The 27090-nt window shown below is 54.7% G+C and overlaps 3 protein-coding genes across 16 annotated transcripts in view; 2 read left to right on the forward strand and 1 right to left on the reverse strand.

The window, feature by feature from the left end:
• The window catches only part of Rexo4 (REX4 homolog, 3'-5' exonuclease), a 24356-nt gene extending 16375 nt beyond the window's left edge, over window positions 1-7981 (forward strand). The window contains exon 8 of the mRNA XM_046465582.2: window positions 5891-7981. Within this exon, the coding sequence (XP_046321538.1) occupies window positions 5891-6106 (216 nt within the window). The 3' untranslated portion in view covers window positions 6107-7981. The remainder of the gene's footprint in view (window positions 1-5890) is intronic.
• Window positions 1-14220, reverse strand: part of Stkld1 (serine/threonine kinase like domain containing 1) — an 18892-nt gene extending 4672 nt beyond the window's left edge. For 5 of the 12 annotated variants that reach the window (XM_046465572.2, XM_046465568.2, XM_046465573.2 and 2 more), the window contains exons 1-12: window positions 14009-14196; window positions 12490-12576; window positions 10695-10739; window positions 9337-9411; window positions 8107-8208; window positions 6348-6418; window positions 5525-5640; window positions 4313-4431; window positions 3214-3377; window positions 2452-2582; window positions 1809-1892; window positions 330-446 (exon numbers count right to left, since the gene is read on the reverse strand). In XM_046465572.2, coding sequence (XP_046321528.1) covers window positions 330-446; window positions 1809-1892; window positions 2452-2582; window positions 3214-3377; window positions 4313-4431; window positions 5525-5640; window positions 6348-6418; window positions 8107-8208; window positions 9337-9411; window positions 10695-10739; window positions 12490-12576; window positions 14009-14023 — 1126 coding nt within the window. In that variant the 5' untranslated portion in view covers window positions 14024-14196. Of the gene's footprint in view, window positions 1-329; window positions 447-1808; window positions 1893-2451; window positions 2583-3213; window positions 3378-4312; window positions 4432-5524; window positions 5641-6347; window positions 6419-8106; window positions 9412-10694; window positions 10740-12489; window positions 12577-13963 lie in introns of all 12 variants that reach the window. The other 7 variants (XM_058585958.1, XM_046465569.2, XM_058585959.1 and 4 more) reach the window with 7 other exon arrangements.
• On the forward strand, window positions 14203-27025 carry Surf4 (surfeit 4). Of its 3 annotated transcripts, none has more exons than XM_046465592.2 (6): window positions 14203-14328; window positions 21766-21952; window positions 22866-22942; window positions 23698-23741; window positions 24204-24390; window positions 25020-27025. In XM_046465592.2, the coding sequence occupies exons 2-6, from the start codon at window positions 21847-21849 to the stop codon at window positions 25284-25286; spliced, it is 681 nt and encodes a 226-aa protein (XP_046321548.1). In that variant the 5' UTR covers window positions 14203-14328; window positions 21766-21846; the 3' UTR covers window positions 25287-27025. The 3 variants fall into 3 exon arrangements, with proteins under 3 accessions (XP_046321548.1, XP_046321546.1, XP_058441945.1); XM_046465590.2 differs by lacking the exon at window positions 14203-14328 and adding an exon at window positions 14853-15000; XM_058585962.1 differs by lacking the exons at window positions 14203-14328; window positions 21766-21952 and adding an exon at window positions 14884-15000.
• The last annotated feature ends 65 nt before the right edge of the window (window positions 27026-27090 follow it).

Genomic DNA, 27090 nt, shown 5'->3' on the forward strand with positions numbered 1-27090 from the left:
TGCATAGCTGGGAAAGCAGCAAGGGGGACAGGTGCTTGCCCAGGGGCACAACAGTCCAAGTGTAGCCCACATCTCCAGACTCCTGGCCTGAGGCCTGTTGTCCCAGGAAGGGGTCAGATGACAGGATGGGGTCCTCTGAGCTGCCCCAGGAGGGTGGGTTGTGCCCCCAGGAGAGGCTTGTAAGAGGGCAGCAGAGGGGGTGGCATGGGCAGCAGGGGACGGCACTGACCTGCTGCCCAAGGGTTTGAGCTATTGAGAGGGCCACACACCCAGGGTAACTAGTGTGGGCTGGAAGCACCAGGAGTGTCCCCAGCCTGCCCTGCACCCACCATGGCTCAGGATGCGCAGTAGCAGGGAGCAGGCACAAAGCTGCAGGTCGAGGATCCTCTCATGCAGCTTCATAGCGGTGACCACCACCTCCACCAGCCCCTTGGGCCACGGCAGCCCTGGTGAGGTAGGAGGCACAGGTGAGGCATGTGGGAGTAGACCTGAGACCAAGAGACCACTGGGATTCTACAAGACATCAGAGGGGCCCCAGGTAGGTGAAGAGGAGAGCAAAGATGATCTGTCCACACGTGCATGGAGTGCTCAAGGCCTGCCAGGGGACCCTGCTGGGAACCAAGCCCAGGGCGTGCATGCTGTATCCCGTCTCCACCTCGGAGCTTCATCCTCTCAGTGTTTTTTTGTTTTGTTTTGTTTGAGGTGGGGTCTCAGTATGATACCCAGGCTGGTATCAAACTCCTGGGTTCAATAGATCCTCCTGCCTCAGCCTCCAAGCGCCAGCACGACAGGGGCACGCTATCTTGAACTTCTGGCACCACGAGGCCCTCCCAGCCCTTTCCTTGTCAGAAGAGCACAGGTGACTTTGGTGAGGGTGCAAGGACAGATGAGGCACCCAGGACACGGAGCCATGGTGAACCCTTCCAGAAGCTCGCTGAGGCAGGCATGGCTCCAGGTGTGGGAAGAGCCCAATCTTGGGTAAAGGGCCCAACTGTCTCCATTTTACAGGAAGGCAAAATCTCCCTCTGAGCTTTATCCTGGTTATAGCTTAGCAGCACGTGGGATCTGGCTTTGGGGGCAATGGCCAGTATGAGTTGCCTACTGCCTTGCTAGGAGGCCACAGTTTGCCTCCATAATCCCCAAAGCCTCAGCCACTGGGACAGTCCTCAGAGGAGTCTTAGTATATGTCTAGTGGATATAAGGTGGATGGATGGAGAGGTGGGTGTATTAGTGGACAGAGGGAGAGGGGGATGGAAGGAGAATGGACAGATGGACAATGGACAGGTGGGTGGAGGGAAGATGGATGAATGGCCGGATGAAAGGGGGATGCATGGACGTGTCATATTCAAGCAGGAGAGATAGGTTAGGCAGAGAGATTCTATAAAAGCATGTTTTACAAAATCATGGATACAGGGGTGTTGTGTTCTCTGGTACACAACAGGCAGAATGTCAGTGTGTCCATGGTTGGCCATCACTAGGACTCATCCTGACACCAGAGCTCACCCTATAGGAGTTCTTGGGGGCACATGTGCACAGGCAGTGGTCTGTTGGGTGCCGTTCATGGAGTGGAATCTAAGAAAACTCCAATGCCCATCATAGGGTGGCTGGACAGATGGGTACCTTATTATGGACCCCTTAAAAATCAGGTGAGGCCACCCATCCCCACCCTTCTCTGCCTGGCAGAAGAGGCATGGGAAGAATTCCAGACTGCTTCCTGTCCAGGCAGATAATAAGGCACAGGACCCCCCTGGGAACGTGAACGTAAGCAGCACTGCTGGCAGCCGGGGAGGGGAGAGGCACGGCTGTACCTAGCTGGTCCTCAGGTATCTGCAAAAGCCTCTTCATGGCCTTGAGCTGAACTTCAGGACGGCTGGGGAAGTTCTCCATGGCCTCTGTAGGGAATAGGGAGGACATAGGGACCCTGCTGGGGACCAGGTCTCCTGGCCATGAGGTAGCGTTCTTATCCCTACTTCACAGATGAGGCCACTAGGACCAAGTGGTTGATCCAGAATCGAGCCAAGTCTCTGGGAACCATCCCGAGTCTCAGTGTGTGCTGCCCTCACCCTGGCTCGCAGGATGCACACTGGCTAAGTGGGGACACTCAGGGACCACTGTGTGCCAGGGTGTGGACCCACAAAGGCAGGGGCTCTAGGGGGGTGGGCAGCAAGGAGCCCGTGTAGCCTTGCAGAGGATTTGTGTAGCAAATGATGGTAGGCACGTGGGGCCAGACTGAGGAAATGGACTTTGTGCTATAGGTGACGGGGGCTATGGAGGGTATTTAAGCAGGGCAGTCTTGGGATGGAGTGGAGGTGGAGAGCTTGGAATGTTCCTGCACCCTGGCCATGAATGAGGAGGGGGTCTACTGGACTGGGTAGTGGGGAGGCACCAGCCAAACAATGGGCTGCCAAGGCCAAGGACAGCTCCCAACACACCCCATGTCCCCACCATCACCTAAGATGCTGGTGACGTTGCCTTCTAACAGTATGTTGGTGATGATCTCGGGCACCACCTGCTGGTGCAGGGTCATGGCCACACATGAGGACTTGAATGAGCCACTCACAAAGGTCATACGAACCACAGCCCTGGCAGAGGAGCAGGGAGAGCCAGCTGCACCAGCTGCCTCCCCCATGGTGTCCCATGCATTGCCCCTCTGCCTTGGGCTGAAGGCTGCTTGTCAGTGGACGAGCCCTGGACACTGGCCTTCCCTTTCAGATCTGCTTGGCCAAATCTCTTCTGATGTGCTATGTGTCCAGCCAGTGCCCTGGCAATCCCACTTCCAAGGACCTTCCCTGCTAAGGCTCAGGGCCCCAGAGGAGTCCTGATCCTTGGGCTTTTGCCTTCTGGGCCCCTTCACGGAGACATAGCATCAGATTTGATGACTATGCTGGTTTAGAGGTCAATACAACCCATGCAGGGTTCACCTTTTCCTTCTGATTTTGAATTAGAATGGACATTTTTTTCCTGGAGCCTGAGAAATACCAAGGGTCCTGGGGCTGAACCACCTGTGCCTGCTGGAGCCAGGCCCACTGTGCCAGTGTGCAGAGATGTGCACTCCAGGTGGCTGGCTGCCAAGTGGTTTGGGACAGCCACAATGCTGGGAAAAACCCAGTTATGCAGGGGGAAATAGGGTGGAGCCAGCAGCCACGTCTGTGTCGGGTGGAGAGATGCTGAACGAGCCTGCTAGGTTGAAATAAAACCCAACCCTGAGCTCACTTGATTGTTATTCGATCCAAGGGGTTGATCTGCAACATTAAGGGCAGGAGGGAAGAGAAGGTTTCTACATCTGGGATGTGTTTCTCCTCCATGGTCTTCAGGATGGCTTTCAGGCTGCCAGAGTTCTGGCGGAGGGACTTCCGCAGGTACATGGCTTCTGTAGCCTACCAGAAGAGAGGACACAGAGTTTCTGCAACTAAGTGAAAGCCAGAGTAAGACCACAGGCAGAGGCCACAGGAGCCTTGGAGCTCCTCCATGAAGAAGAAACGGAGGTTCAGAGAAGCAAGAGAGCCATCTCATTGAGTGGAGAGGCAGGCAGGGGACCATATGCCTTGTCCATTTCTGCCCAGAGGCCCTTATCTGGACCCAGCTGACAAAAACGCTCTTCGTGCCCATTAACAGAAGCAAGTGCCCAAGGTCACCCAGTGCCAGGGAAGCACTGGAGCCCAGACCCTTCAACACAGCACACAGCCTGGAGCAGAAGGGCCCTCACTCCCCTGGAGTCCCTGTAGGAAGGGAGCAGCAAGGTGCTCTCAAGCTGAACTGGGCCATCTGGGAGATAGTGGGGATGCTGAGGCCCAGCCAGCCACCTGTGCTCTCTGGATTCCCTGTGACTGGTGATGGACCTAGGTGGCCAGTGGTATGTCCTTGTTCTCAGGGTGCAGTAGACACTGGACTTCTCTTTAGTGTGTAGATACGATGTGGCAAGGCTCAGCTCCCCAGCCTCCCTAAGTCAGGGTGGCCAAGGGGCCATACAAGGTGCCCTGGCCCTTCCTTGCCCCTCCTTCCTGTCCGCAGGCAGGCCTAGCACAGATGAGAGCAGGAGCCACACGCTAGGACTTGCAGAACAGAGAAGCGCCACGCACGTGCAAGCTTGTGTGACACACAGCCCCGAGTGTTCCTGCCCAGTCTCCTGAGCTGCAGCCACAGGCACCCCCAACTCTAGGGTGCCTGGACCAGGGTTTCCTTGCTGCCAGGGGCAGGGCTGAGGGCCCACAGCCTGTCTCCTCTCAAGGGCTCCCTGTGCCTGCATGGAGCAGAGTGTGGGTGCTGACGGAAAGCAGGGCGAGGGCCCGCCTCTCCCTGGAAGGCAGCTTACATTCAGGAAGGAGCAGCTGGCCATGTCGAGCATGATGCAGCCCAGGGACCAGACGTCAGACATCTGGCTGAAGGTGAAGTCCAGGGCTTCAGGGGCCATCCAGGACTTTTGAAAGGGGTCTGTCGGCAGGAACAAGGCAGGGATCCACTGAGTCCTATGTCCCCTGAAGGGCAGAAGAGCAGAGCCACCCTGCCCAACACTGTCTCCTTTTTGGTTTCCACTTGCAAGCAGCTAGAAATATGAGCCCTTCAGTGGCCCTTCTTGGGTGAAGCAAGAAGTATAGCTGTGGGCAGTGAGGGGTCCTTCCTTGCTCAGTTAGACCTTCACCTTGACCTTGAACCAGGGAAGCCATCCATACTGACGGAAGCCATCCATACTGACAGGTGTCTGGCAGGCTGGCCCACCTGTGGGCATGTCTGTGCCCACAACCGCTGTAGAGGAGCTGCCAAGCATATGCCAAGCAACTAGGATGTATACCTCTTTCAACATCCTTCCCTCCACACGTCAGGACCCTGGGGCAGAGTCCCAGTGGCCCTGCCCTAGGTTCTCAACCTGAACCCCAGAGGAGACAAAAGAGCAGGGTCCTCAGGCTGGTTTGTCGGCCTCCAGCAGCCCTTCCTTCTCTGCACCCCATTTCCCAGCCACACAACAAAGGTCTGGACTCTAAAACCCACGCCAGGATCACCTCCCACCAGTCCACCCCTCCACACGCTCACCTCCATCATCCGTCCATCATCCGTCCACCCAATCCAAGGGCAGAGTGACACCAACCACTGCCACCCAGGACTCGGGTTCTGCACGTGCTGTTACAGGCTTGAGGCCTGCCTCCCTTCACACTGTTCCCCTTTTGAATGAAGAGAACTTGCTCCCTGCAGCCCTCCACTATCTCCTGGGCCATCTGAGGACAGCGCTTGAGTCAGCAGGCCCTCCCCACTCCCCATTCTAATCTTCCTTTGGGGGCTTTCTCCCCGACAAGGTTTACGTTTTCAGGGGTACCCAGGTGACTGCTCTTTCCTTGGGGCTGTTTTCTCCAATGGCCCTGTCTTTTGACCTTGTGTCCGTTCCCCATGAGGGACTCTTGCTCAGGCACAACCAGCCAAAGGGAGCTCTGTGGGGACCTTCTAAGCAACGAGCTCAGCACTGCCTTTCTCGCTGCCCATCCCTGCCTGTCTCCAGCCACCCTCTCCTGCCTCCTGGGAGGACCCCAACCACCTTCCTCCGCACGGACATTCCACTTGGCTCTGTGGGTCATCATTGCGTTGGAGCTCAGGTCCTGGAGTTTGCAGTGGTTTTTACTGACCAGGCTGATGTTAGAAGGCTTGAGATTCCTGTGAACAAGAGATGGGGGTCTGGCGCTTCTGGGCTGCCAGGGGACCTTCCCCTGGGACAGCACCTGCCCTGAGCCTAAGTGTCCCACCCACCCCCCCCACTAGAAAATTCCTTCTCCTCCTGCTTGGCAAATGATTATTTCTCATTCACATAAGATCTTATCAGTTGTTTTAAATTGGGGGAGAGCCCTAGTACAATGGGCACACCCAGCTATAGAGGCCCCAGTTAACCTGGTGTCCCTTCCCACAGGTCCTGGCTCCCACTGGTCTGAGAACTGATTGTCCACCATTCTGTAAGACCCACAGTGAGGCCTCACTCGTGTTTACTTCATACGCACAGCCCATGTGCTTCTCTCCCCAGCCCCTCCCACAGGGGCCTTGGAGCCTGAAGCCGTACCACTGGCAGCTTGAAGGCTGGACCTATGGTGCAGCAGCCCATGCTGGCCATCCAGAGGCTATGCCATGACAGGCAGCCTCACCCGTCCTCCAGGTGTCTTATCTGCTTCTTCTGTTGCACTTTAGAGCCACCCTGCCCAGGCCATAGCATATCATGCAGCTGTGCATTGTGGGGTGAGTCACTCAAGGCGGCAGGGAAGGGCCCTGCTCCCCTCCCTCAGCCAGGGAAGGTGCCATCCTACTGGGTCCAGATCTTGCCCAAGGGTGCTGGTACCCGGGCAGCTGGCCACCCCTAGGAAGAGGACTGTCACCTGTGGATGATGCTCAGCTGGTGCAAGTACTCCAGAGCGTCCAACATCTGACCCAGGATCTCCTGCATCCACTGGGGAAAAAGCAAGAGATGCCAGCAAGGGGAGGGGCCTGGAACTTCCTGAGTGGGATTCCATGCAGCTACTGTTAGGCAGGCGCCAGCTCAGCAGTCAGCAGGACAGGGGCACACTGCAGACCCCAGTGCCCAGGGGCTTTGACCCTATGCCCTGCCTCCAGCAGCCACCTGTGGCCCGTTGCCCCACGCCTGCTCGAGCTCTTGGCATGCGGCCCTTGTGGGTATCTGACATGTTAAAGCCTGCAATGCCTGCTTGGGCCTTGCCCCTTCATGTTCCATTAGAGTGAAAAGAGCCCTGAAAGAGAACATTCTAGAAGCATTCTGTGTAAGAAACAAGCTGCATCTAGTGTCCAGGGCAGTGATTTTTCAAACTGTGTTCCTAGGACCCCTGGCTTCCACACTGGTGCCTTAGGCCACCCCAGGGTGTCAGGGGCTGGGCTGCAGGGCCCTAGCTTCCTCCTAGCCCTGGAAGAGCGGCAACATCTATGTTCCAAAGGGCCCCACTGCACACACGTACAAAGCCACCATGGAGTCTGCCTCAGAGGCCAGGTCACCAGAGGAGCTGGGTACCCCTGAGCCCCGTGGAGAGATGGCACCAAGCAGAGGAGTACTTTGAGGAAAGCAGAATGCATCTAGGCTGGCCCAGACCCAAAGGTGAAAGTGAGAAGTGACCAAGCTTCGAGAAGGAAACAGGAGGTGGGAGGAAGGCTGCCTAAGCCAGGGCTCAAGAGACACTGGCCAGAAGGGATGACACTGATGCACCAGACTTCATTATGATGAGGACCTTTGCTGGCCGCAAGACACTGCTAAGAAGGGGAACTGGCAAGCCATGGACTGGGAGGAGATCTCTGGATACCCTGTCCAGATTAAAAAATAAACAAACTACAAATCATTAGGAAAAAGACCCTGTAAGTGTTGAAATGAGCAAAAGTACTTGAAGAGATTCCATGCCCAGACTGTCCTCACCACAATCACTCTGCAGGCCAGCCATAATGGAAACTCACTCCCAGCCTCCACAGCAACCCCGAGCCGACTGGAACCTCGCGGTGCAGTAGAGCAGCCTCACCCTGGGAACCACCTGCACCACCCTCCCAGGGCCCACACCAGCTTTTCAGACAATTCCACTCCTCCACAGCAGCCTGACTTAAAATGGCCCAAGCCAGAAGCCACCAAAGACCCATCACTGCTTCAAAGGTGACCAGAGGAGCACCGGAGGGCGCAGAGGGATCTGGTAGGCCCGAGGAGGAGGGATGAGCAAGGTTGGCTCCCCAGCCAAGCCCTTTGGAGTGAACTTCAGGAGTTGCATGATGACAGTCTCCGGAGGCAGGTGGTGGCTGTGGACCTCTGGTTTTGGGAACAGCTCTGGCCTCCTCTGGAGGCTAGAGGCAGGTGTGTGTAAAGTGTCAAGATGTGGACTTGAGGGGCTGGGGATGTGGCTCAAGCGGCAGCGCACTCGCGTGGCATGTGTGCGGCCCGGGTTCGATCCTCAGCACCACATACAAACAAAGATGTTGTGTCTGCTGAAAGCTAAAAAATAAATATTAAAAATTCTCTCTCTCTCTCTAAGAAAAAAAAATTGTGGACTTGAGGTGGACTTAACGCACCCCTCACATGCTGGGCAATTACCCTCCCCTCTGCCTAGGCTGCCCCATGGGGCCGCAGGCCCCGGGCTGGGTCTGTGTTACCTTTGGATCCATCTCTGTCTTCTCTTCCCTCTTACTCTGAATGACCATCTGGAGGCTACCCTGGCTGTACTCCATCACCAGACAGAGGGACAGAGAGGAGACCTGTGGGGACCAAGGCCCTTCACCGGCTGCCCCAGCCAGGCCCAGATACTCTGTGGCGTCACTGCTTTGGTCACACTGCTGGCTGGAGGCCCTGCCTCTTGTCTCCCCATTCCCAGGCACCGCCACCCCAGGTTCTATCTGCTCCCAGTTGCTTGGCCTTTCCCGACAGCTGCAGCCACTGGAAGTGGGGACCCCTCTGCTGGGATTACCTCACCCTTCACAGGTGGCAGCTTCCCTGGGTGTCAGCTGAGATGCACTTCCTCTGAGGAGCCTGTCTTGCTCCCTTCATAGTGACCTGTCTTCTTGGCTTTTTTGCCCCTTCCCTGACAGCGTCAGGGGGTACTTCACAATATGTGTGGGAGCATGCAGGGGGGCCTTTCCCCTGGCTTCCCCGGGCCTGGCTGCTGGGTAGGACCCCCTGGTCCAGTGGGACACTGACATGGATATGTGGAGAGGTGGCCAAGGCCTGCCAGCCTGGAATTTCTGGAAAGCTCCAGCTCCTTGAAGCGATAAGAAGTCATACCTGAAGGGACCCAGGGCATGGGCAAGAAACCTGGATTTGAACCCCACTCAACTCTTTACTAGCTGTGTGGCTTTGGGGAGCTCCATGACCTCTCTGAGCCCCATTAGGAAAATGAGGACAGTACTTCCAGCCCTGTGGATCTCCCAGGATGTGAGCAGACATGGAGCCAGTTAGTAAACTGTGCAGGACCTGTGGGAGTGAGGGGCCTGGGGGCCGGGATAACTGGGTGGCAAATGGCAGTGGGAGGCAGAGCAGCAGCTCCCTAGGACCAGCCTCTTCCCCCTGGAATGCAGGCTCCTGTCAGCCATGCAGACTTGCTCGGCTGGGGCTGCAGGTGGGGAGCTGGAGTGGGGCCACCAGGCTGGGTCCCCTGCTTGCCACATGTGAGCCAGGAAGCCTAAAGGAATGTGGCACTCGTTGGCAGCCCTCCTAGGAGGAGGTCCTTGAGGGCTCACCTGGAATTGCGCACAGTAAGCCCCCAGGTGGTTCCCACCCCCACAGCTGTTGAGTGGGGGCTGCCACACTCAGCCCGGCATTGCCTTGTGGGCGGGGCACGCTCAATGGGCTTGGTGCTGCAGCCCAGGTGCAGGTGCCACCTGACCCACCTCACTGTTCCACGTGATGAACAGCTCCTGGTACAGGGAGATGTGGGCGTGCTGAAGCTTTAGCAGAGGCCTGAGCTGTGGGGACGAGGGGGAGGAAACCGTGGTCAGGGAAGCACAGTGTGCAGCTGGTGCTCCTCTGTCACATATCCCAACAGAAAGGCAAGCTGCTGGCTCTGGCAAGGCAGGGGAGCCTTATGGCTAACTGCCGGAAGGTCTGGTATGAGGCCAGTCCCAGCATGCACTGCTGTGCTGTGTGACGGAGACAGACCGTCAGCATCTCTGAGCCTCATGTGTTCATCTGAAAACAGCAGTGGGCTGGGGTGTGGCTCAGTGGCAGAGTTCTTGTTTAGCATGCACATGGCCCTGAATTCCCTTCCCAGCTCTGCAAAAAATAAAACTGAAAATTAAAATGGTGGTTCCCGTGGAACCTGCCTCACGGGGAGGTGATGCAGGTCAAGTGATGGTGTGCAGGATATGTCACCTTTGGGGCTGACTGGGGCAGGTGAGCCCACCTGAAGTTCCCTTGACCCAGCAGAGTGCTTTGAAAACAAACCAAGGTGGGCATCAGGAACAATTAACCTGGAGAAAATGGGCTGATGGACTGCTCAGATGCTGGCCAGGCGTGAGCAGCTTGCTTGACGGCAGTGTAAGTGTTCCCCGCATCAGAACATGCCCAGGCCCACCCTGTGCTTCAGTCACACTGTGGACCCAAGAGGTGCCTAGCCAGCAAGGCACAGGGTGGGCAATTCCAGAAAGAGGACCAAACAGTGACCATAAGGGAGAAGATACATTTCACCCCATATAAAATTCTAGAAAGGCAAAGAAAAGCTACTCACAGCCTCTATTTATCAATTTGATAAATTGCCAATATTGTAAATCAGGCTGCTGCCACTGGTCCATTCCAGATGGTAGAATTAAGATGTTAGAATTACATTTTCATTATTAAATAATTCTGCATTTCCCAAAATTTGCACTGTAACTAATACTTCATAGTTGAAGGAAAAAAAAGTTTCTCTTTTACAGTGCTGGGGATGAACCCAGGGCCTCTCCAGTCAAGCACTCTGGACTGAACTGCACCTCAGCCCTAAACAAAATCATCTTTTTGAGAGATGGTTATTGGTGGATTAGCCTAGGGACTGAGCCAACAGTTAAGCTTCATCTCCTTTGGGAAGGTGTGTTCTAAATGGGCAGTTCCTGCATTTAGAAGTGGGTGTTTGGGGTATGGACTCCCTTTAGGACCTGGCCAAGAACTAATTATGACTTTCCTGCATCCTGTCACTCAACAAGGGGGTGCAGAACAGTCTCTATAAGTATGCTGCATCCTGTTCCTCTAGAGAGAACACTGTCCAGAGAGTCACCTCCTCCAGGGCCTCATTGGTATGATGCTCATCAAGGCATTCCACCTGGAGGGACACAGGGGCACCGGGTCAGTGAGCCTCTTCAACTACCATCACCCTCACTATGGCCTCACTCTCATCACTACTGCCATCCTCATCAACCCCTCCTCCATCACCTCCACTGCCATCCCCATCCCCAACCCTGTGACCTGCCCATCATCACCACCCCCATGACCCCACCCCCACCTCTGCCATCACCACGGACACCATGACCCCCCCATCATCCCACTCCCACCCCCACTATCAGTATCACTAAAACCTCCACCATCATCAGCACCACTGTCATCACCGTCACTACCACCCCACTATCCCAGCCCACCCCCACACATGACTGTCATCACTGCCGTGACCCCCCATCACCCCACCATATGCACGGTGATGATCACGGCCACCACTGCCATCATGAGTAGGATAGTCAGCCAGAATACTCTGAAAGTCTTGAAAAAGCCCAGAAATCCCTCTCCTGGAGCTCTTCCCTGAGGGGACCACGATGCTCAAGAAAAAAACATTAGTGAGGATGTCCATCAGCCCTATTTATACCAGTGAGGGACTGAGAATGGGCAGACCACTCGTCCCACATGAGGTGACAGTTGGGTCAACCACAGCACATCAAGCAAGAGAGGTGGCCACACGGCCACCAGATCAGGAGAGGAGGAAGCTGTGGTGCTGAAATGGGGCAGTTTCCGCAATCTATTAGGTGGACAAAGGATACCATCAGCTTCAGCAATATACCACTCTTACAAAAACAAAGTTTATAAATGCTTAGGAAAAAGACTAGAGGAACACACACACTCCCTCCCATATATTCCCCTCTCTCTCTCTCTCGATATATATATATGGAAAAAATGCCTTATTTGCTAATTATTTATAGATTGATTTGCAGTACTGGGGGCAGAACCCAGGCGTGATGCACGCTAGGCAAGTGCTCTACCCCTGAGCCACATCCCTAGCCCACTGGCTGGGCTTTTAAAAAGGTCTCCTGGCTCATTGATCTGTGAGATGAGAGGGCTGACCCCTGGGCCAGCCAGCAACAGAACAGGAGGTGGACAACGACTCCAGGACCAGCTACCTAGGGATGAGGCTGCTTGCTGGGTTGCATAGACACAGGCCTGGCGGATCTGCGGCTGCTAATGAGGTTCCTTTATCTACAAGGTTAGTTCCTGCTCCCCCGTGTACCTGTCCCCACTTGAGAGAGAAGGGTGTGCCAGCCACTCTTATAGCAGCTCTCTTCCCCTGGACCTTCTGTTGAGCACAGGAAGGGATGCACCTCCACCCTGCTGCCTTAGCCCTGGTGAATAGATTCCAGGTCCTGTCCTTAGCCTTGTGTGACCCTGGGCTAGTCCCTGCTCTCTGAGTCTGGTTCCCTTTTGGTAAGACTGGCAAACTGTAAAGAGTAGCATTGTGCCCACAGAAGTCAAATCCTCATGGATCCTGTGTGATCTGATTAGGATGGGATGGCCCCAAGCCAATCTCTGTAAAATGGGGTCACGGTTCCTGTTTGACAGGATCAGGGATATTCAGTGGATTGATGCCTGGCACCCAGTATGGATGAGTGAATGGTAGATGTAGGTGGTGGAGTAAAAATCAGCATTTCTTTCCTGTCAAGGTAGAGGGCAGAGGCTCCAAGTCTGGGGAGCCCCATGCCACCCCCCACATCTTCCCCAGCTAGGTTTGCTGCCTGCTGCCAACAGGGGTCCTGGAAGCCTCCTCTGAGGGATGATGTGCTCTTCCTGGTTCATTGGGCTCTGCTTCTTACCTGCTTTATCACGAGCTTGGCTTCAGTGGCCAGTTCCTCCACCACCAGGTTCACCCCTAAGGCCCCAGGACTCAGCTGGTACAAAATCTAGCAGCAAGGGAGAGAAACTTTGAAGAGGAAACCACCTTGCACTTCCCAGTACAAACCCAACTCCCCTACCTTGGCTGGTGCTTCCCACAGCCCCTGGGGGCTGGCACCATCTCCTCCTATTTTGCAATAGAGGATATGGCCCAGGGAGTCTATTTCTCTCTCTCCAAGGCCAATTTTGAAGTTTCTATGACTCCATACTCCTTCTCCAACCTATAGGGAGGGCCTTTGGGAGTCTAAGAGCAAGAACTGATCTGGGGCAGGGGGCTTATTCACTCTTTTTTTTTTTTTTGAGTTTGTGAGAGAGGGGGGGGGAGAGAATTTTTAATATTTATTTATTTATTTTTTTGTTTTCGGCAGACACAACATCTTTGTATGTGGTGCTGAGGATCGAACCCGGGCCGCACGCACGCCAGGTGAGCGCACTACCGCTTGAGCCACATCCCCAGCCCCAGCTTATTCACTCTTTTAGGCCCCCATGACCCCAACTTCCAGCATCTATCTCCAAACTGAGCATCTAAAGAAGGCAACTTGTCCCTGTGACTGGTACTATCAGTCATGGCCATCCCAGGGTTATGTGGATACTTCTTAACCACCCTAGTGGGAATGGAAAGCAGGACTCAGAAGAGGTGATGTAGGATGAGACACTGAATCAGATTTTGGGGTGTAAAGTCAGGATTCTGTAATCCAGCCTCTGTGTGGCCTGGACTCTGCTCAGGGAATAATGTTCCAAGAAGCATAAATCAACAGGGTCAGAGGTCAGGTGCAAGAATTCTCAGTAAAATACAGTGCATTAGACAGTAAAATACACCCACATCTCAATCAAGACTTCTTCCCCCCCCTGAAAAGTAACCTTAAAAATTCTCTGACCACTAAAAATGCTTATGCTTTACCCCGGGTAGTTCCCCCTCATAAACAGAATCTCCCAACAGTAGGAAAATCTAACTGTAAGTGATTTTCAAATTAGTGAAATTTTTACAAATACTGAATCTAATATTTAATGAAAATGATATGGTAAGTATAGAAGCATTTAATTAAATGTCCATTAACGGCTTTCCTCTGTTTTGAAACTGCTCTGGTATGGTTCATTTGAGCAGACCTAGGCTGAGGGGTGTTTTTTAGCAGACTTAGACGGGGCTCCTGCCGTGTGCTGTGGGCTTGCTTTTGCCTCTAGAGGCCCCCATGGCTAGGAGGTCGGAGGAGCTACCCACAACCTCAAAAGGTCAGTGCTGGAAGCCCTTACTGTTCATCATTTTAAAGGGGGACAGAGACCCAGAGAGGTTGTGGCCTTCTAGCTGGAGGCTGACCCTACTGGGACATGGGCTCCGCCTCCCTAGGCGGACCTGGTGCTGGGTGGGCTGTGACCGTTGCCCCGCGGCGCGCAGACCTTGGGCTCGGGCAGCCTGTCCCCGCAAAGGGGACATCACGGCACCTGGTATTTTTCCATGGTAGCTCGAGCAGAAGAACTTCGGCTCACTCTCCCTCCGGAGGCCACTGTATGTCCTCGCCTGGAGCCGGAGCGGGCGGCCGGACCCTGGACTGAGCGTGCTCTGCAGTGTTGGCTCCGGTGCCCATCCCCCCCCCCGCACCTCGTGCCCTCGCCCAGGGGCGACCCTCAACCGGGGTGTGTCTGCCTGACTCTGGACAAACGAGCGTCCCCCACCCGCGCGCCCTCGGCTACCGGTGCCTTAAAGGAGCTGAGGCCCAGAGAGCGGGGCGGGGCCTCGAGCATGAGGGCGGATCCAGAGAGAGGTGGGTGGAGGCTGTGGACGGTGAGCTTGATCGGGGCAAGGGGCGGGGCCTCGAGCTTAGAGGGCGAGGAGGCAGTGGTAGGCGGGAGAGGCGAGAGAGAGGGGGCGGGGCCTGGGGCCTGAAGGGCAGTGGGCGGTGCACTAAATGGGGGAAGCCTCAAGCGCGGTGGGGGGAGATGCGGACGGAGGGCGGGGCCTGGAGAATGACGAGAGAGTGACAGCGAGTGATGGACGGGGTCTTCAGGGTGTAGGAGGGCTAGCGGAGGGCGCGACCTCGAAAAGCGGGGCGGGGCAGTAGTTCATGGTGGGCGGGACCTCGAATGAGAAGGACGGGGCGGTGGCGCGCGGCGGGTGGTGCCTGTGGAGCGCCAGGAGGGACATGGAGCGCGAGAGGCGGAGCCAGAGCGTGAGGGCGCGCGGTGGGTGGGGCGGACGGCGAGGGCGCGCGGCGGGCGGGGCGCGGAGGCGGGGCGGCGGCGCGCACGCGGCCCCTTTAAGGCTTGGCCTACGTGGCAGCCGCTGGAGCCGCGCCGCGCAGCGAGGCCGGCCGCCGGGCACTTCCTGTGGAGGCCGCAGCGGGCCGAGCGCGAGCGCCGAGCAGCAGCCAGCCGAGCCTGCCGCCGCCATGGGCCAGAACGACCTGATGGGCACGGCCGAGGACTTCGCCGACCAGGTGCGGCCCGCCGCCCCGCGGCCCCGGCCCCGCCGCCGCCTCCCTCCCCGCCCGGCGCGGCCCGGCCTCCCCGCCGCCCAGCGCCCGGGGCCCGACCCGAGGGGGCGCGGGCGGCGGCCCCGGGCGGCGAGGCGGCCCCCACGGCGCCTCGGCGGGCGTCCCGGCGATGGGCCGGGCGAACCCCGGGAGAGCCGCGCCCCGCCCGGCGTGGTGCCCTCGGGCTGCTGCCCGCGCCCTCGCCGCCGCGGACTCTGCCCCGGCCCGGGGGCGGGCGGGCGGCGAGTGCGGGGCGTCCGAGGCCCAAAGCCTGCGCGGCGGGCGCGTCCCGGGAGGAGCGTCCCGTTAGGTCCGGCCGGCGGCGTGGGCAGCCCGGCGAGCCCGCGCGGCGCTGTCGGCGGCGGGCCGGGGGCGCGGGCCGGTGTCCGAGGGCCGGGGTGTGCCGGCGGCGGGCGCGTGAGCTGGCGCGTCCCCAACGGCGGCGCTTCCCCGGCGCCCCCGGCCCGGCCCGTGGAGCCGCTTCCCCGGGAGCTGGTCTGGAACCGCGGTGGGGGTGGGTGTAGCCACTCCAAGTACCTTCTCCCTGGTCGTGGTTTTGTGTTTAGAGACCCAGGTTAAAAATTGTGACCGTTACAAAACCAATTCAAACAAACTTCTCAAGAATGAAGTAGGCATTTTCACTTGTCAGTCTGCATTGACATGCTTTTTAGTGACCCAGTTTTGCTTCCTTAAGTAACAACTCTCTAAGAAGATGGCTCCTTTAGCCCAGGAAATACGACAGCTCCATACTCGCTCTTAGGCTGGAAAACCCTGGGTTTTGCAAGTGAATTTCATAACCAAACCCAGATAAAATGCCTCCAGTCGAGCTGCTGCCAACTACCAAATGACAAATTTCCCACTAAAGAAAAGCTCAAATTTCTTTTGTAGTCCTCTCTCTTTTTTCTCTATGCATTTTATTTTGCTTTAAGTGAAGGAAGCTGAATCTTGGGACTGGAAAGGCTCTCGTTGGGTGCACCCGGTCCATCTCCTCTAAGTTGCCAAGGAGAAGGCCAGGCCTGCTCAGGCTCCAGGACTTGCCAGTAATCACAGCCCAAGAACAAAACCCAGGTTTCCAGCCCCTAGGCAGTATGCTTACAGGCCCGGGAGTTATCTTCTGGCACACATCAGGGGAAGACATAGCCCAATAAAAAAACCTGCTGCTTAAGAAGAATCCCAAGTGCAGAAAGCCTCCCACAGTCAGCCATTGGCATTGGAGTCTTCTGGGTCGTGATGGGAGATGTTGAAGCGCCTGTGTGGCTACCAGCCGGTGTACTGGTGTACTCCTGCCCACCTGAACCAGGGTCAGGATACTCTGTGCTACAGGCAGGGAAGGGGGTACAAAGCCATGAAGATGGCTTCCTATTGCCAAAATTTGACAGAGGGCAGGTGTGTGCAGGAAGGGGGCTGTGTTTTGAATATTCATCTGTAATAGTTAAAATAAAGCTGACAATAAGGAAGGTGCTGAGACCCCAGGCTTCTAAATGAGAAGTATCTAATTTGTAGACGGTAAGGAAGTCTCACTGAGGTCACTGTTAGGTATTGTAGGTACTTCTCTAGTCTAACCTTGTCTTCAGAAAACAAAAGCAAAACTGAAGAGATGGGATTTGCCCAGGAAGTCTGGGGCTGCTGAGATTGAGACCTTGATAATGGTAATGCTGAGCCTTTAACTGGCCTCCATCCTCCCAGAAGGAGGTTTGTTGGAGTCTGCCCTGTTGTCATCCTATTACTCCAGGGCCAGCGTCCTTCTGGCTTGGTGGAACTGCCTCCTTCCTTCTGGTCTGTAGAGGCCTGTCTGGGAGAAATGCGCTGCTTGATCTGGGCTGGCAACTTGTGAAAGCTGCATCATCAGGCTCCTTGCCCTTGGCAGCCAGGGACAGTGTCCCCTTGCTCCCAGGAAGCCAGGCTCTGGAGAAAGTGCTGAGACGGGCTCTGTGAGCGAGCTGGGCATTTGAAAGCCCAGGTCAGAAGGGACCAGAAATTCGTGAACTCAGCAATCCAAAATAATGTCCATGCACTGCAGCCACTCCTCACTGCCTTCTGGACAGGTGACAGTGTTGCTTCTGAGCACTTGTACAACAGCCACCAGAACATTAGCACTTAATGGGTTCTGCCTGATGGCCGTTACCTGGGTGACAGGAAAGTTACAAGGGGGCCTACCATCCATTGTGGCCTTTGGTGTTCCTTAAGGGTGTCAAGAGCTAATCCTGGGAGCTAGGAGGTGGCCTGGGCCTTTGTTGAAGTGAGGGGTGCCTGGACCCCACACGTAGCATTAGTTGGCCTGTGATAACATTGTGTCTGTGGCAATCTTGGGTGGGTAGGTCCTGGTGGTAGTGGTGGCTCTCTCAGCATTGCCCTTCTGTTCTTGTGCTCCATCATTCCCTCTATACTGAAGCTGGGAAACTGGCTCACTTTCCTGCTTGCTGTTTGTAGTGGGGGTGAGGGAGGGGTGGGGGTGGCAGGGGCTACTTCTTACCACACAGGTAAGCACAGGTTTTCAGTGAAGGCAAACAGGTGGGCCCTTGGCACTACATTGAGATACAGTGGGAAGCTTCAGAACGACTCACTGGGACATTTACTGGGCAGACCCGCTTGCAGGCCAGAGCTGGCTCAGCCTGATGCAGGGACAGTCATTGAGCCATGAGCCCTCGTTTCTGGGGATGCATGGGCTTGTGGTTCCTGGGAAGGGGCCCCATGCATGGTGATCAAGAAAATCTGATCTGCCTTTCCCTCATTTCTCATGAATAAGGACTGGGGGCTGCTATCCTCAGTCCCTTTCTGTTCTGAACATGAAGTAGGGTTGATGTCTGTGTGATCATGATCCCTGTGTTCCCCAGGTCCTGTTGCAGATGGAGCACGATTATATTCCTAAGCCCCCTGCGAGTCCTCTCAAACAGTTACCCTGCAGACAGACCTCAGCTTCCTTCTTTTGTTTTTGTAGTACTGGGGATTGAACCCAGGGGTGCTTACCACTGAGCTATATCCCCAGCCATTTAAAAAAACTTATTTTGAAACAGGGTTTTGCTGAGTTGCTATCAAACTTGCCATCCTCCTTCCTCAGTCTTCTGCATGGGGAGGCCTGTGCCACTGTGCCCAGCTAAGCTTATTTTTTAAGTCTCGGCATGCTGCTGCCACCTGGGAGCCCCAACCTGCTTGACTGAGGGACTTTCATGGAAGCCTGCCCGTCATGGTAGGCTGACCATCCTCTGCTCTTCCTGCAGGTTGCCTGCTCAGGGTTCCTTGTTGGCTCTCCTGCCCTGGTTCTGTGCTGAGGCTCCAGCCGTGGGCTTTGTGGGCTTGCAGTTCTCTCATCAGCTTGGGCCTTGACAGGTGTGTGGGATGCCGTGGTGACAGCAGCTCTCGTCCTGCTGTGCCATCCTGCCCGAGTCAGGGTTCCTCTCTGCTGTACTGAAGGGTGGTGGACTCCATGCTTTCTAGAGCAGCACAACAGGGGCTCAGGGACCAGCCTGAATGGCTGTGGTCCACAGGCATGTAAGGTAGGGTCTGCCTCAGCCTTTCTTCCATACTCAGATGTGCCCACCCTCCTGGGAACAAAAGTCAGACCAGCTTGCCCTGAGCCCATCAGCAGCCAGGCATAGCTCAGTGCACCACCTGGGCGTTGCATTTTCTCCCCAAAGCAAAGCACTGTGGTGAGGCACGACCTGCCCCCCCAATTTTCGCTCTTCTGCTCTTTAATCCTCTTGAACCAGACACTTCAATTAAGAGCAGCAGACACATCAGGAGGTTTTAAGCACAGCCTCAGTCTCAGGCTCAGTGCTGGTGGCAAATAAGCAGCTCTGTGAAGATCCTTGAGCCTGGGGAGGGTCTGACCACAGCCATGGGCAGGCAGGTCTATTCATCTCTGGAGGGTGCAGGCCCAGGTAATCATGCTTAGGGGCAGCTGGCCACTCATTTGGAAGCAAGTTCAGACACCTCTATGGTCTGCCTCCCAGGTCTTGGGGCTGCACATCCCCCTCAGTCCTGTTAACATCTACCCTGCCTCTTCAAGTGCTTCTTTCCTGGTAGTTGCTTTTCCCCAGGTATAGATGAGGTGCAGACCCCTGTCATTTCCAGGGCCATTCAGTGGTGCCACAATGTAAAGGTCACTCCTCAGCAATGCTAAGTTGGGAACCACAGTGATGGTCTCCATCGTTTCCACAGAGTGTGGGTGATCACACTGTGGCTGTGTGTTTTGTGAGCGTTAGGGCCACAGGGCAGAAGCTAGGAGGATGTGTATGGCTTATGCTGTCTTGAACATCTGGTGGGAGATAGTGTGTTGCCATTCTTCGAGGGCCCTAAAACTTGGCTAGGTGTATTTGGGATCTCTTTTTTCCTTTTATTTATTTTTGGGATGGGGTCTTGCTATGTTGTTCAGGCTGGTGTCAAGTGATCCTCCTGCCTCAGACTCCCCAGTAGCTGGGATTGCAGGCCCAAGCCTGGCTATATTTTTGGTTTTGTTTTTAAACATGGCCTTCTCCTTTTTTCTGTATAGATTTTTAGACTAAGTTGGAAGAATCTTAGTAGCCACACTTTGTGCAAGTGCAAGGGGAGTAGAGATCATCCCCCCACCAAAGTAATTTGGCCAGCGTGCCTGGAGCAGTGGCTGAGTCCCCCAATCTGCCCTGGTCATTTGTCAGGACAGGATTAGAGAATGGGGTCTACCTGTACTGCATCTCCCAAACCTGCTTGGCTGCTGTCTCTGGGTATCTGTCACTGAGATTTCTGCTATCTCTTCATGGGCTGAGCAGGCTAGCTCAGATCCACATCCCGGGCTCAGGCTCAGTCCATCTGGGGAGAACTGCCACCTGTGCCAACAACCCCCCATATCCCCTGCCCCAAGCCAGGGTGTCCCCTCTTGGGCTGAAGGTTGCTCCAAGAACCCAGGTACTCCACAGTCCAGATGGCAGCTTTAGCGGCATTTTAGGCTTTGAAGCAACTTTAAAAATGCCAAAAAATGGGCTGTGGTTGTGGTTCAGTGATAGAGCACTTGCCTAGCATGTGTGAAGCACTAGGTTAAGTCCTCAGCTCCACATAAAAATAAATAAATAAAATAAAGGTATTGTGTCCATCTATACTAGAAAACTATTTTAAAAACTGCTGAGAATTCTTGAGCACTCTTATGTGCATCCTCATTATTCCAGCAATAGGCGTAGTCAGCCCTAAGAGGGCCTGTGCAGCCAGCACTCCCTCAGCTGCCCCTGGAGGGGTCAGACTCTGCCCTTTAGACTCTTTGTACACATCACTCCTATGGGTGAGTCCCCTGATCTTTCTCCTGACACCTGCCATGTTATCATTGGATTTCTTTTCATCTTGTGCCTCAGCTTTGAAGGGCAGTAAGAGAAAAGTGCATGGCATATACCTGCATGACATTTGCACCTGGCTTGCAAAGGGCATACTGGCCTCTGGCTCCAGCCATCATGAGTGACTTTGCTCACAAGGGACAGAAGGAAGCTTTGTGTTTCCTTTGATATTTGCCAGTGATCTTACACACTTGTATTTCAATTTTGTCCAGACAGTTGTCAATCTCATTTAGACTGTGTTGAGTTTGCTTTGGGTTACACAGGCTTAAAAAAAACCTTCCAGCTCAGATAGTTGAGTGAGTGGCTCTCCACCAGCCTCAGCAGCCCTGGTCCTGCTCACAGTTGTTGTCCACATGCTCCTGGTCCTGAACTCTGTGGAGGGAGCTTTTTGGGTGGGGAAGGCCAGCCTTCCCTGTAACCACGAACAGTGCTGTCCCTGTGTGGCCTTCCTCTTGCTGGTTTCGCTATAGATATTGGAGCTATGGTCTGGCTGATTGTGTGGCTTCCAGGCCTGGGACCGTGGCTGTCTCCTCAGTGGACCCTTGTCCTTTCTGAAGGGACTCTGAGCATCAATAGGGAGGCTGGGGGCTGGGGATGTGGCTCAAACGGTAGCGCGCTCGCCTAGCATGCGTGCGGCCCGGGTTCGATCCTCAGCACCACATACAAAGATGTTATGTCCGCCAATAACTAAAAAATAAACATTAAAAAAAAAAAATAGGGAGGCTGGCAAGCCCAGGCCTTAGCACTTGGCTGAGTGTCACAAGTCCCAGCATTGCAGTGTGAGTCCACATGGCTCTAGGAAACCCTTTTCCCCTCTGGGTTTCAATTTGCTTATCTGTAACATGAGGGGCTGGACATGAGGCAGGCAGTAAAGAGGGCATTTTAGTGTACCAGTCAGGGGTGCTGCCAATGGCATATAGCAGAGGGAAGTCAGGGATTCTGTGCTGCTCAAGTTCACGAAGTGCCCTGGACAGCTCTGAGGGTCCAGGAAGCCCTCAGGGCCTTTTTAGATGTTCTTTGACTCCCTTTTTAATGCCCTTGACTGGGCATGGAAGCAATGCTTCTTATGGATATCCCTCTGTTAATAAGAGTTGCCACCTGAATGTGGCTGTGGAAGAGATAAGGAGAGTCATAGTAGAAGAGTGCTGGGGACCTTGACCCATGGGTTCTTGCCCACATACCTGGTGTGGAGCCTTTCCTCTCTGAGATTAAGGCTTGTGGTCACGTGGATCTAGACTTATGAGGCATGCTTGGAGCAGTGGCCAAGTCCCCCAATCTGCCCTGAGAGGTACAGGGGCTGAGAGCTCTGCCTTGTACCATGTTGGCTGCTGTCCCTGACCTTCTGTTCACACACCCTGCCTCAGGAAGTGCCTGGCGGTGGCCTGGTGCTCCAGGCTACAGCCACTTCACCTGAAGGCCTCTGTGCCCACAGTTCCTGCGAGTCACCAAGCAGTACCTCCCTCACGTGGCCCGCCTCTGCCTGATCAGCACCTTCCTGGAGGATGGCATCCGCATGTGGTTCCAGTGGAGCGAGCAGCGTGACTACATCGACACTACCTGGGGCTGTGGCTACCTGCTGGCCTCATCCTTCGTGTTCCTCAACTTGCTGGGACAGTTGAGTGAGTGGCTCTGGAGGCTGTTCCCTCACTGATAGCACACCTGAAGCTTGTCGTGGCACTTGGGAGGTTGTGTAAACCCAGGGGCTCCAGCATAGGCCTGCCAGGTTTGGTTCTGTGAGTGTTGGGGTGGATGCTCTCTACTCAGTCCTAGACTCACCGCTTTGGGGCTTGCTAAAGGCATTGGACTCAGTCCCTGTTTGTTTTTAAGTGCCTCAAGCAGGAGGCACAGGAGACTAGGTGGCTGAGGCAGTCAAGGAAGCATCTAGGATGGATAGGAGGATCTAGGTCAGTACAGGAGGGCGCTGGGGTGGGGCCCCAGGTCTTCTTTCCGCTCTTGATGGACTGTCTTCTGGTGTCAGCCCTCACTCCTTGGCACATTATGGGCTCATTAAAGGACTTGTGCTTTCTAGCCCGTTTGAAGCTCTTCCACAGTAAAGATGTCAAGATCTGTCTCTGCAGGGTGGTGGCCACACTTGTGCTCCCAGCTACTCAGGAGGTTGAGGCAAGAGGATTACAAGTTTCAGGGCAGCCTGGGCAACATACCAAGGCCCTGTCTCAAAATAAAGGAAATAGGGCTGGGATGTAGGTCAGTGGTAGAGTGCTTACCTAGCATGTGTAACATCCCAGATTCAATCCCAGTACTGAGGAGGAGAAAGATAGATGTGTCTTTAATGGGACATTCATACTGGAAAACGTTCTCTGGTACAGCAAGGGATCCATATTCTAGGGGAATGATGTCCGTGAGTTTGGGCCTGGCTTGTCATCATTAACTCTCCCAGAAGTTGCTTTTGGCTTGGGGAGGTAGTTGAGCTGCAGCTGATCCAAAGTTTGGTGGGTACAGTGTACCATGACAGTGTCTCACCCAGGACCCAGCTGAGGTCCCCCTAAACCAACCTTACTGTTGTCTTTCCAGCTGGCTGTGTCTTGGTGTTGAGCAGGAACTTCGTGCAGTATGCCTGCTTTGGGCTCTTCGGAATCATAGCACTGCAGGTACATGGGGCATGTGACAGCGTCTCACTTGGGAACAGCTTTGGGCTCTTTAGAATCAGCACTACAGGTACATGGGGCACATAGCAGGGTCTTACTTGGGAATCAGTGCTGTAGGTACATGGGGTACGTGGCGGGATCTCACTTTTCTTTGCTCTGGTGGAACTGGTGTTGGATCCAGCATCCCTCCTTGTTAACCCTCATGTCTGGCTGCCCAGAGCTGCTTTTCTCTATGGGGAAGCGGTGGCATTGCCTCTTAAGGACCAGCTTAGGAGCACCTGGCTGCTAAGTGCCACAACAAGCTTCAGAGGCTGGTTCTTGGATTAGGTGTCAGCTCTGGGCACTGGGCTATCTTTTGCCACTTTTCTGAGTGTGCTGTGACAGGGATAGGGCACATGATTGGCAGCAGCTAGATGCTAACTGGTACTGATGTGACTCCTCAGCAGGAAAACCTGGTGTCCAGGGTGCAGTGCATCAAGAGGGGTGTTTCAGTCTAGACCAGGGGTTTCAGACATCATGGGCACAGCCCTGAAACTGAACAGGCCCAAGGGCCATGGTTTTTGAGAAACACTGACCTCCCCCCCCCCAAAAAAAAAAAAAAACCAAAAAACTGTTATACTTGACTATGCCCTTGGTGTCCTGAAGTAGTTTTGTGCCTTTTGTATTCTCGCTCTGATGGATAAGTTGCTGGGTGCTATTATTGAATCTATAGATATTTACAATGCTGACTGAAGTTTCTGTCTGCCTGTTCCCCACAGACGATCGCCTACAGCATTCTTTGGGACTTGAAGTTTTTGATGAGGTAGGTGCATGCTGGGTGCTAAGCTGGGTGTTCTCTGCTCATTTCTCCCACCTGTGTGCTGTGGGTGGGGGGTGAGCTTGTCTAGGTCTGCCCTGTGCTCCTAGAAGCAGATATTGTGGTAGCTGTTCAGAGCTTCCCTCAGCATGGCAAACAGAACCAGATCCTCTCACTCACTGCCATATTCACAGGCATGTGGACTGAAGGTCTGAAGGACACCTTGCAGGATGAGACCAGGGTTCCCAGGCCTGAGTTCCCAGCCTGTCCAGGCAGCCTTGCTGTTAGTTCCATTCCAGAGGCTGGTCCCATGCACTCAGGCCTGCCTGGCCTTGCTGTACAATCTCTGCCTGAAGGACGGGAAGAAAGAGCTTTGCTGTGCTCACATCAAGATCTCTCTTCCTCTGGTCTGGGAACAGATCAGATGCCAATGAGTGTCAGCTTTCAGCCAGCATTTCTGTTCCTCAGGAACCTGGCCCTGGGAGGAGGTTTGTTGCTGCTCTTAGCAGAGTCCCGTTCGGAAGGGAAGAGCATGTTTGCAGGTGTCCCCACCATGCGTGAGAGCTCTCCCAAGCAGTACATGCAGCTCGGAGGCAGGGTCTTGCTGGTCCTGATGTTCATGACCCTCCTTCACTTTGATGCCAGCTTCTTTTCTGTGAGTATCCAGCTGCTTGGAGGGCCTGCCCGGGTTGTGTGAGTGTAGTATGGGAAGACAAGAAGCAGATCTTGTGGTCCCATTCTGACAAATGAACCCATCCATCTCCTGTGTGTCAGGGAACTGCCTGGAAGATCCAGTCCAGGTCTCCTGACCTTGCTGGAGTGGACCAGTGCTTTCTCTGCAGGCTCTTCTGACTTCTCTTTCTCAAAGTTCACATTTTGCTGAGTATGGTTTGCATGTGGGGTGTCGGGGGCACAGCTGACTAGAAGGTACAGGTACAAGGAAGGGTGCTGGCACTATGGGAAGGGGACGGAGTTCCCAGCCTGGATATCTGGGTGAGTTGGGGGTACCCTGGGGATAGAGATCCAGCTGGCCAGCACTGGAGCTCATGGTAAATCACAGCCTGCTGTTACCCAGAAGCTTTCTTTAAATCCCTGAGCCTCACACTATAATGACGTTGCTTTATCCACTTTCCCTGGTAGTGACTTCCAATTTCCTGCTGTCTCAGTAGCTGTGCCAGCCTGGCACAGGTACTTGAATGACACAGGCAGCTTGGTTTGTTTGTAGAACACAGAACAGCTGTTCCTGGTGTTGACTTTGAATGTTGTCCCTCTCACCCTGTGCAGATCATCCAGAACATCGTGGGCACAGCTCTGATGATCTTGGTGGCTGTTGGCTTTAAAACCAAGCTGGCGGCTTTGACTCTTGTTGTTTGGCTGTTTGCTATCAATGTGTATTTCAACGCCTTCTGGACCATTCCAGTCTATAAGCCCATGCATGACTTCCTGAAGTACGACTTCTTCCAGACCATGTCGGTGATTGGAGGCTTGCTCCTGGTGGTGGCTCTGGGCCCTGGGGGTGTTTCCATGGATGAAAAGAAGAAAGAGTGGTAACAGGCAGATCCCTACCCTACCTGGCCAAGACCTGTGCCCTTGTGGACTGGTTCAGGGTGGAGTCAGCAAACTGCCAGCAGTTCCGTGTCCTCTTCCCTCCCCCCCCCCTTGGTAAAGGCACCGATGTTTGAGAACTTTACTTGCAGACACCTGAAAATTGGGGGCAAAATCTGCTCTGGAACCACAGGCTGGTATCTGACCGCTGAGTGCTGCCCAGCTGCATGGCCAGTCACCTGGCCAGCCCCTGACATGAGCAGCTCAGTGGGTTGTGGCCTCAGTCCTGTTTTCGAGTCTTTTTTGGGGTGAGGGACTTCAAGCTGTGCTGTGAGCAGACATCTGTATCATTCAGAGCAGCCTCCCTGTTGTTTTTTAAGTTTACATTCTTAGCTCAAACTACTAAATGGTTTTGGATGCTGCAGCCAGACTTCACACCCCGAAGCTCCCTGGTTGAAACGCGAATCAGTGGCTTCAACATTGTTTCTGCCCCTGCATTGTAATACCTTATAATTAGTGAGGCTATTCAGAAGAGCCCCAGCCCCACAGTGCTGCAGTACTGGAGGGTGACCAGGGCTGCGGCTGGAGGGAGAATTCACCAACACCACCAGCTCGGATCAGTCACTGGGAGATAGAGACCCTCTCAGAGCTTTAGTGGCTCAAGGCAGGGACCCTGGGGAAGCTGCACACAGGATGGCCACCCCCTCCTCCTTGAATGGCTTGGGGAGGAGCAGCAGCAAGGGGCCCAGCAATGTCAGGAGCTCCCAGTATCAGAGACCCACAGGCTCAACCCAGTTACCTCAACTCGACCTTCACAGAGCAAGGCCTGGATACCCTAGGCTGTGCTCCATCCCAGCGTGGCAGCACCTGTTCCAGACTGCACCTGCCCTGTGGGTGGCCCCAAGGTTATCGCTTGCTCAGATTTTGTCCATTTGCTATGCCAATGCAGCCAAGATTACTTTCTACAATTTGTGATGCCTTACCAATTTGATCTTGATCCTGTATTTAAAGTTTTCTAACATTGCCTTATACCGTGTTCCTCTTTTTGGTGAGGTGGGGTTCTGACACTATGACAGTGAGTGCCAGAAGGGTAGTCAGAAAAACACCTACTCCTGCCAGATCCCAGGTACCAAGGTGCCTGATTAGGAGGGAAGATGGCCACTCACTCTGCTGGGTGTAGCTCCTGGAGCCCATCCTGGGTGTGCAGGACTGAAGTGTCCTGGGCTGCTGCAGGCCAGCTGAGCCTCCTGCCCCTACCTACTACAAGGGCATCCTGGCACACCTTCCCTACACCCTGGCCTGTGTGCCACCTGCAACTGAGGCTCTGCCTGGGGCCTGCTCCCCAGTGTGTTGAAGATCCAGTGATGGCTTCAGTTGCAGGGCTACCTCAGCATGCATCCCTCCTGATTAATACAGTGTAATAGCCCCATTAGGTGACACTTGGCCACACCAGTTCCTGTGGTGCCACTGGTTTGTGGAATAGGGCAGACCTAGGAAGCCAAGTGCATGGTCAGCAGGGGTGGCCTCCAGCCTCCACCCTGCTGCCTGAGTGAGCTGGGCCAGGATGGGGGAGGAGAGGAAACACGGCTTACCCATGGATTTCAGCAAGACAGTCTCTGAAAATGCTTCTGCTTTATATGGGAATAGGTATAAATCTCATTTTTATGCTGTATTTTATATCTTAGTTGTGTTTGAAAACGTTTTGATTTTGGAAACACATCAAATAAACAATGGCATTTGTGGTATGCACTGTGATCCCGTGGCGGTGTCTGCAGGCTGGCCAGGGCCCTCAGGATGCTGCAGTGAGCTG

This window comes from Marmota monax, unplaced genomic scaffold (genome assembly GCF_021218885.2).
Source record: "Marmota monax isolate L192 unplaced genomic scaffold, Marmota_monax_Labrador192_F-V1.1 WCK01_AAM20220418_F8-fsc00167, whole genome shotgun sequence".
Classification (NCBI taxonomy): Eukaryota; Metazoa; Chordata; class Mammalia; order Rodentia; family Sciuridae; genus Marmota; species Marmota monax.

Bases quoted from the DNA above. Each gene is read 5' to 3' on its own strand.
- Surf4 (XM_046465590.2), top strand. From the start codon at position 14,953: ATGGGCCAGAACGACCTGATGGGCACGGCCGAGGACTTCGCCGACCAG. The intron at 22,943-23,697 runs GTACATGGGGCA...TGTTCCCCACAG, and splicing joins TCGGAATCATAGCACTGCAG to ACGATCGCCTACAGCATTCT. The intron at 24,391-25,019 runs GTGAGTATCCAG...CACCCTGTGCAG, and splicing joins TTGATGCCAGCTTCTTTTCT to ATCATCCAGAACATCGTGGG.